Source organism: Vigna umbellata, chromosome 1 (assembly GCF_029865625.1).
Source record: "Vigna umbellata cultivar VRB3 chromosome 1, Vumbellata_1.0, whole genome shotgun sequence".
Taxonomy (NCBI): domain Eukaryota; kingdom Viridiplantae; phylum Streptophyta; class Magnoliopsida; order Fabales; family Fabaceae; genus Vigna; species Vigna umbellata.
The window spans coordinates 27248722-27258369 of NC_142165.1; the positions used below are offsets into that span (position 1 = coordinate 27248722).

Consider the following 9648-nt stretch of genomic DNA (forward strand, 5'->3'; position numbering starts at 1 on the left):
TTATTGATTGTATAGTCTCATCATTGGTTGCGTTTTTTATTCAGAGGAAATATGCTAATCATTACAAAAAATACCATGAAATAGTTAGTTAATTGATTAAAAATGTCACAAAATTAGATTAAAAAATGGAAAATATGTATACGACAAACATAGATGCATTTAAATAAAATATTTAACAACACATATTTTAACTTTTAAAATAAAAAAGAAGTTAACTTAAAATATATTTCTCATTTTTTTTATTCTACTCATAAACTTAATAAATATTGATAAATACTATTGAAATTTTAATTTAAGAATAATACATATTTTATTTTTACTTTTATTAGTATTTCAAATGTTATGAATCTATTAATTTAGGTTTTTTGTTTTGTTTTTGCCATCATGAAATTATTTTATCAATACTATTTTGTATATTATTTAAGTATTATAATAAACATACCAAATTATTATAAAACTATTATAGCTTTATATTTGAATTTATTAGAAGACATGTTCATAAAGGGTTTTTCTTCAGTGTTGTTAATGGATCACAATTGTACTTTAAAATATTAAAATGTGCCGAGATAACAATTGAAATACCGAATTGAATTTAAATGAATCAATCGAGATAACTTTTTTATATCACTTGGTCATATTTACAAATATGATCCAACTCTTAAAAAGCTTGCAGAAAATATACAAATGGATTAAAATAATTAAGAAATTATGCATTAATATGCTGCAGAGTTAAGCATATGTGACTGATGACATTTGCAATATCTGGGATAACATGCTCAAAATTTATTGAACCTATTCCTAGCAAGAGATTTAGAGAATCCATTTATTGGTTGAGATGAGATTAAAGTTTATTAAATTATTGTAAACGAAAAACAAGGAAATAAATCATTGTAAAAGAAAATGACGTGATGTTTCAAAAGAATATGTTCAGAAATCAAACGTAACTTATCTATCTCAATATACATAAACTTTAAATGCAATTACACTCTTTAACACATAAGTAACTAGAAATATAAAAATGTATTTAAACCGATTAATGAATTTAATTACTACAAGTGAGTTAGATTGAGTCGAAAAAATTTTAATTTTTTTAAATGTAAATTAAATTTGATTCAACTCACTTAATTTGATTAAACGGGCTTGAATTAAGTTGAAGGTGATTGACTCACAACCCACCATCAAAAATCCTTTATTAGATTTTTAGTATTCTTTTACAATTTTTTTATTATAATTATTTATTACTTCTAGTTATGTAAATGGACCATTTAATCTTTTTAAATACTATAATATTGTTCAATAATGTTTGAATAGTTTAAATGATTAATTTATTTGTTTGACAAGTTATGTAAGTTGATACCTTGATTCTTAACTACAATCTTTATAATAATGTTTGGTAAAATAGCTCATCACTTTGATTATAATGCTCTAAACTAATGTTATACAATGAGTTGAGTTAATTCGCTTTTATTGCATTGTAATAAGTATATAAAAGAAATTGGAAGAACAAAACATCCTTAACTGGGTTAATCTACTACTGCACTAGCTCGTGGTGGGTCGAGCTGAGTGATAAAGTCAGATTTTACCATTATTTGAGTATTGAATATTAAACAAAAATCAACTCTTCCTTAGCTTTTTACCTTCTAAATCATAGTTTTCTTTGATTATTCTAGGTAGTTACATCTTGAGCTATAATGATTCAATTTGATCATTATTCCCCGCTTTTTGTGTGCTTAAATCAATTAGAAAAAGATTTTATATCAAAGCAAGGTATTGACACCCAAGACAAGTAGGAAGAACAACAAAAACTTGAACTTGAAGAAGTTCAGAATCACGCCTAGACTCCCCTCCAAGAGCGCTGAGCGCCAAATGGCTCGCAAAGCTCACGCCTGGGCGCCCCTCCAAGGGCGTTGAGCGCCAGATGGCTTACAAAGCTCACACCTGGGCATCCCTCCAAGGGTGCTGAGCGCCAGATGACTCGCAAAGCTCGCTCCTGGGCGCCCCTCCAAGGGCGTTGAGCGCCACTTGATATGCAAACCTCACGCTTGGGCACCCCTTGTCTAGGCGTTGAGCCCACTTTTTCTAATGTGACAATTTTTTACCTATTTAGGTCTAAAACGCGAGGGAGGTATCATCTTTTGGCAGTTGGACACGAAAACATTCTCCAAGAGAACTTGGAGGCTAGCTTTGGTGTGTGGAAACATTCCTTTCTTCTTCCTTGGGTCTCCACCTTCTTCCATTTCTTCCATTTGTAAGCTTAAGTTCTCCATGACAATGAAGAGTTAACTTCATTCTTATTGAGGATAGATGTAACCACTAAACTCTTATGTAATATGAAGATGTTTTGAATATATTTATTGCCTTTTTCATTGAATTCTAGTAGTTTTGTTCCTTCACTTGATGCTTGTTATGGTTTGGCCACTTAGAGCTTGATATTTGGTTTGTTTGACATTGGAAAATATATTGTGTACCTAGACTTGGAATAAGATACTAAAAGGAAATTGTATCTAGGGATAAAACTTAGACCATTAGTTATCTTAAATCTTAATTCTTAAAGTAGAGTTACTTATTATGGTTTTCAAGAGATTGAAGTCTAATAAAGAAGTTTAGGCTCTTTCTACCAAGGGATTAAGTTTTGAGTAAACTAGTAGATTGACGTTAACATATTAATGAAGATGATGTGTTTTTACAAGCATAAGGTGAAGTAGGTGAAATCTTACCCCAACAATACTAATTCATATAATTTCTAATCTAATTTTATTTCCAAGTATTTTAGCTACAAAAGTTCACTTTACTATTCATGCATCATATCTATTTTAATTGCACCCAAAAACCCATTTCATGAAATCATTCTTTAGTCTCTATTGATTTGGTACACTTGCCAATGAGTTAACACTAAGTTACAAAAATTTAGTTCAACAAAAAGTTATTAGAGTTAAACTGACTAATTTTTAACTATATGAACCAAGTTGACTCACTTTGCACCCCTACACATAAGTTTACACAATAACACTTATAAACTCTAGCACATATGCTAATGATTTATTGGGACCAATAAAATGTTTAGCTCATAGGCTAATGATGAATTTGGCCCCGAGGCTATATTACTTTAAACTCGGAGAGCTTAGTCCTAAAGCCATATTACTTTAAGTTAAGAGAGAGTTTGGGCTCGAGGCCATATTACTTTAAGCTCAAAGAGAGCTCGGTCTCAAAACCATACTACTTTAATTAAGCTTAAACAAAGTTCGTCCCTAAGGCCATATTAATTTAAGCTTAGAGAGAGCTCGACCTCGAGGCCATACTACTTTAAACTCAAAGAGAGCTCAGCCTTAAGACCATACCACTTTAAGCTCAAAGAGAGCTCAACCACGAGGCTAGAATTACTTTGAAGCTCGAATTTAGCTCGACCACGAGACCAAAATTATTTTGAAGCTCGGATATAGCTCAACGACGAGGCCATAATTATTTTGAAGTTGAGATAAAGCTCGACCACGAGACATGATTATTTTGAAGCTCAGATAAAAGTGTGGCCACGAGCTTGGAATTACTTTAAAGCTTAGATAAGATCTCGATCACGAGGGTATAATTACTTTAAAGCTCATATAAAAGCTTAGCCACGAGGCTGGAATACTTAAAAGCCTAGAGAGAGCTCGAACCTGAGGCCAGATTATATATTAGAGCTCGGCCCCGAGGCCAATCCACGTACAAAGCATGGCCAAATGGCCTAATTATGAACTCGACCGAATGACCAACCCATTTGCAAGCCATACAACTCGACCCAAACCAAACTCCTGAGACTAGGGGGCTTATGTTCCTATTCGGCCCAAAAGACATATTAAGTGCATGACCCAATATGACCATTTAAACTCTTCATTATGAAGTAGCCAAAACCTACACTTATTTTGACCATATCTACATATTATAACTAAATATTTGTAGTTTGGAATGTTAGTTATTATTTATCCTTATGTTATTATTATTATAATGTTATTATACTCTCTATATAAGCATTATTCTAAAAGGGACATAAGCCCACAACTCATGTTGATCATATAAATATAGAAATAACCTTAAGGGATACTCACTTCAAACTTGATATTTGATAATTATTCTTATATAATAGATCCTAATTCTTTTACTGACTTAAGTATCGGAGAATTTTTTGTAGGTGGATATTCCCCTCTCATAAACGAGGATGCACTCTTCAAAGAAAATGAGCAATCAAAACACCATTAAGATCTTTTTACGCGTCTACAAAATTCATGCTCCAAAATGAGGTAAGATGAGAAAGAATTCTGTATAGTCTTTTATGCACATGTAATTTTTGTGTAATTCAAATTTTAGGAAACATAAATTATTCTTTTTTTTTTTTTTTTTTGTGATTTTGGCAACGGGAATTGCATAATTTAGCCCAAGCAAGAGAGAAGCCAAGCCCTCCCTGTCAACTACGTTATATCGGGCCCATTATTACAGTAAGATAAAACAAAAGCCCTCGGAAGAGAAAAAGGGCATTAGAGTAAAATCCCAACACGACCCATCGCTCTCACACCGCAATCTGTCTCCACCTGTACCAATCCAAATAATAATTTCTTCTTCAAAATTCATTTGCTCACTACACTTTGATCTGATCTCCACAAACCCAATCAATTTCATCATTCTTCTTCTTCTTCCACAAAGAACAAGGAGAGAAAGTTTCAACACCGTAGCAGAGGAATCAAATCTAGCCATGGCAGGTTTCAGTGGCGACGAAACCGCTCCTTTCTTCGGCTTCCTCGGCGCTGCCGCGGCTCTCGTTTTCTCCTGTTCGTCACTCTCTCTCTCCTTGGTTTGTTCAATTTAATAATAATGATGATGATGATTTAATTTGTTGCCTTTTGATGATTGAAAGGTATGGGAGCAGCGTACGGAACTGCGAAGAGTGGGGTGGGAGTCGCGTCGATGGGTGTGATGAGGCCGGAGCTTGTGATGAAATCGATAGTGCCGGTGGTTATGGCTGGAGTGTTGGGTATTTATGGGTTGATTATTGCGGTTATCATTAGCACCGGGATAAACCCCAAGGCTAAGTCTTACTATCTCTTTGATGGTTATGCCCACTTGTCCTCTGGCCTTGCCTGTGGCCTTGCTGGCCTCTCTGCTGGAATGGCCATTGGAATTGTTGGGGATGCTGGTGTTAGGTAATTCCTCCTCATACCTATGGGCACTTGTAGAATAGAAACTGTAGTAATTATTGGAAATCTCATATGGATTCTAATATGATGAAAGTAACGCGTATATGTGGGACACAAATCTCACTTTCATATTGAATGCTGATATGGTCGAAATAGTGTATATAAATTTGGTGTATACCTTGTTCATGAGTTAGTTTTCCTAGTTGAAATATGCCTAAACCCAAATTTAAAGAGTAAGACCTTTGAAATAGTGTGCAAAATATAATTAATTATTCATGTAAGATGATGTGGGATTGGGTCTTGGGGAAAAGATTTGTCTCCCATAATGTGATGAATCATGGTTTGAACTCCCGCTGGCAGAGGTATTCACATTTAGTGCTCGACCTATCTTGAATAAGATTGCTTTTGGAGAAGGATACTTATGGGAAATTAAAAATAAATCGCATAGAACTTACATGTTTAGTATTTTTTTTAAGTTGTTCTCTAATTACTTCACTAATTCATGTAAGAAAAATTTGCATGTAAAGCCTGCATAGATTATCTAGGAAAATTGCCAGTTCTGATTGGAGAACAATACAATTGCATCTATGTTTTGTCCGTTCGTTTCTTTCATTACTGCAAGCAACGAAATTGATTAGATTGTTGTTTTGTAGAGTATATAGTGTTTAGCAATGATTTAAAAGTCATATATTTCTTGTTGTTTAATAATAACTGGTGAGCAACCTTTCACATTATTCACAGCATTGAAATGTGTTGTGTTTACAATTTTGTCCTTGATTTGTGCTATTATATTCTTCAGTTCGCTTTTGTTGTTCAAACCGTTTCTTATTGATCCTGAAAAATGTTATAAAGGAGTATGAACCGTGTTTTTGTGATTTAGATGTTTAACTCGTTAAAATCAGGGACTACATTAAAGTTTAAGAGGGGGTACATTTTTTAGAATCAGTGTGCTATTTAGTTTACTTCTTGAAAACTATGCGGTGCTCCTCACCTAAGGCTAGCTGCATTGCACATATTCTATTTTTTCTAATGGATTTTGTATGATCATTTCTATATATGCTTACATGAGGCTTTCTTTTTGCTGACGTGGAAATTAGTAATTATTAATGCGGGCTAAATAGATGTATTGGACTATTTCAAAATATCTGCTTGTGGAAATTGCTGCTTAGTTCAATTCCTGCTGCGAAATGTTGTGTATTGGTTTGTTCGTTATATGTTGTTCGAGTGTAATATCAGAATTTCTTAATTTATCTTGTCTTTATTAACTTGTGGACTTGTAAAATATTTTATTCACGTTCCTTGTGTGAATAAGTGGATTGAGCTGATGAAATAAATCTGATGTGTCTCTTTCTACTTAACATGTTATTTACGTTGAAAGGGTAAAATATTATCAAAATTAGGGATGAGATGGCTATATTGACTTTTCACCCTTTATGTTGTGTCAACGAAACCTACTTTTGCCTTTTTAAGTGGTTGTTATTAGAAAGGCAATTCATAAATTAATTTGTTGCTTGTGGAGATAATTATCTAATGTAGAATCTAATTTGCAATTTACACTCTATTTTATGTTCTTTTCCAACTAAAAGATATGTTTATCGAAATTCAGCTGCTGTTACTCTTCTCCCTCTTTATATAGTTGTTGACCATGGATGGTTCATGTAAATAACCCTGCTTCTGCCGCCATTTTCAGATGTTTAATGTTTATTTGAATACTTAATTTATTCCCTTTTGTGCGATTCGCTATTTTTTGTTGTTTTATGCCGTGCCATATCGATTTTCTACCTTCTTGTGTGCATGTGTGTGCTTTTGCATTTCCCAGCTAAAATTATAGTTTGCTTTATAGAGCTATGTAATATGTGTAATTGTTAACTGATCGAATACTTGAACACTAAAATGATTTGTTTTGTCAGGGCTAATGCTCAGCAGCCGAAGCTGTTTGTTGGTATGATTCTTATTTTGATTTTCGCTGAAGCTCTTGCTCTTTATGGCCTCATTGTGGGTATCATCCTCTCATCTCGGGCTGGCCAATCTCGTGCTGATTAAAACGAGCCAACTCAGTGATACTTGGTAGTCCAGTGATTTTTATTATCAGGCCTGTATTTGAAATGGGAGATATTTGTCTTTAGTATATTGCTATTATTTCATTTATTTTCATACACAAACCTTGTATCCAAACTCCATTAGTTTTATCAAGTATTTTCCTATGGACTTCATATTTGGATGGCTGCATAGTGATTTGATACTTTTTTGTTGTGCAGAATCAGTGGAAATTATTGATACAATATACCTTGTTTGTACAAGTTAAAACTATTGATGACTTATCCTACCTTTGTTGCAATATGAACTTCCATAGGATTATTCTCACGTTTACAACCCTATTTGAACAGAATGAAATGGTTGTTTAACCTTCTTGTGAGAAGATAACAATTAATTTAGTGAAAGGAAGAAAAGGTGTCACATTCCAAGACCAAAGAACCTCGGGTCCTAAGCAATATATGTTGCCTCGTGGCAGTGGGAATCTAATATTAAAGACTTCTAAATGTGCCTTTTATACATTATTCACAGTATATGACGTGTGCACTATAGATATGTGATAATATCATTTATAGAGATGTACAATACAACTTGCATGTTATAAAGCTCCGGCACGGCCTACCGCGCGCGCTTTCTTGCGTTGGAAGCGTTGTGGATACGGACACCTATCGGGTGCATGTATTGCGCGAAGTCGAACGCACTTATTTAACCTAGTCACGACTCTGTTCCCAGACGTACAGAGAAGAAAAGTACAGGTACGTTATCACGTCTCCGTGTCAAATACATTTGACACGTTGTCTCGTCATATTATATGGAAATGCTGCCACCTCAATTTTTTTATAAAGGAAAGTAAAATGGTAAGTTCAAATCCTTTGATATTGAATGGTATTTCTAAAAGTTTTTCATTCTCGCTGGTTGTGTTGGAGTGAGGTCAAAAGAGAAGTTGTTTTCTTACATCAATGTGGTGTTGCATTTAGGGTTTCGAAAGCTGCGAAAGAGTATTGAAGATTTGTGATTGTTGGTTGAACTGTGGATATTGGTGCTTCCTTGTTGGATTGTGGGTGTTGGTAGTTTGTTTTTTAATTATGGGTGTTCGTTGTTTTATTCGATAGTGGGTATTCGTGGTTTTGTTGGATTGTGAGTGTTTATAGTTTTTTTTTTCACAGTTGTGAGAGTATCTTTTGTGTTTCGATTTTTCATTTTCTCTCTTAGCGTCATTTAGGTTTTGGAGATGACTTTGGGATCTTTTTTAGAGACCTATATTTGGTGGCCTTATATTTGTTTTACATTTGCTTGATCAAGTAAGTATTCCTAACTTTTGGGAGAGGTTGGGCGCCACGAATCCGAACTCAATTTGTCCCCATGATGCCAGACTATTTTGATGAGGTCGGGGCACATTATTTTGACAAATATGAACTTGAAGTCGACAAGAGGACATTGAGCCAAGACAAACATGCCATTGAGCTCGACCATACCTTGTTGAGCCTAGATAGAGACCCAATTGCACTAGTTGAGAGATAATATGTTTTTTTAAAATGTGTAGGGTATACTATTATGGACAAACACAAAAGGGGAATTGTATGTATCGCCTAACTGTGTATTAATATTCAATCCTTTGATTGTTGTATTTAATGTATGAACCTATGCTTTGATTTACACTTACAAGCTACACTTAGAGTTAGGCACAGAGTACACACAACCTATAGTTGATTTGAATGGTTGCCTAAAGTCATTTCAAAAGGAGTGCATGAATGCCACATCTTTTAAATGGGTAGTGGATATGGTATAACGTGTGGTAATTTATAGCCTTGTACTTGTAGAATTAATTAGTAGGTGGAATGTTGGTGAAAAAACTTTTAGGATCAGGGAGAATTGAGTCCCTTTTACAGTTCATAGTTCATGATGTTTGTTTTTTCTTAGGTTTATGTAATATGGTGAAAATGTTGACTTGGAAAATGATGCAGGTGGAATTGTTAATAAGTTATTTAGGGAGGAGAAGGAGGACATAACAATTATGTGTATAAAGGAAAAGTTGACTGAAAGCAGATTTCAAAGCCAAAGAACTCTTGACAGTTTTTCTTGGTTGTATATTTTTTTGGAATTTAGAGTAAGGTTGTCAAACTCGAGAGTTTACGTACACTCATGAGAGTCTAATAAACTCGACTCGTAAACTCCACTTGTGAACTCGACTCGTAAACTCGTAAGAATTTACTTTGCATGAAAAAAAAAATATAAATAACATCTTAATCCAAATAAGATAACAAAATTATATAAATTCAAATACATAAGTTCATAGAAATATTGTTCATAGAAATATAATGTAAAACATAAATTAAAATGTCAAAGTCTCTATGCCTAATCCTTTAATCCTTTAATAATGGCATCATCATCTCCATCATCATCCTCATCTAACTCTTCCTTTGATGAATGTTGAACATCCTCGTTGTTC

The 9648-nt window shown here is 33.8% G+C and overlaps 1 protein-coding gene across 1 annotated transcript; it reads left to right on the forward strand.

Moving 5' to 3' along the window:
- Window positions 1–4597: 4597 nt before the first annotated feature.
- On the forward strand, window positions 4598–7378 carry LOC124831849 (V-type proton ATPase 16 kDa proteolipid subunit-like). The gene is made up of 3 exons (XM_047305939.2): window positions 4598–4799; window positions 4886–5171; window positions 7076–7378. The coding sequence occupies exons 1-3, from the start codon at window positions 4724–4726 to the stop codon at window positions 7206–7208; spliced, it is 495 nt and encodes a 164-aa protein (XP_047161895.1). The 5' UTR covers window positions 4598–4723; the 3' UTR covers window positions 7209–7378.
- The last annotated feature ends 2270 nt before the right edge of the window (window positions 7379–9648 follow it).

Bases quoted from the DNA above. Each gene is read 5' to 3' on its own strand.
- LOC124831849 (XM_047305939.2), top strand. From the start codon at position 4,724: ATGGCAGGTTTCAGTGGCGACGAAACCGCTCCTTTCTTCGGCTTCCTC. The intron at 4,800-4,885 runs GTTCGTCACTCT...GATGATTGAAAG, and splicing joins CGCGGCTCTCGTTTTCTCCT to GTATGGGAGCAGCGTACGGA. The intron at 5,172-7,075 runs GTAATTCCTCCT...TTGTTTTGTCAG, and splicing joins GTTGGGGATGCTGGTGTTAG to GGCTAATGCTCAGCAGCCGA.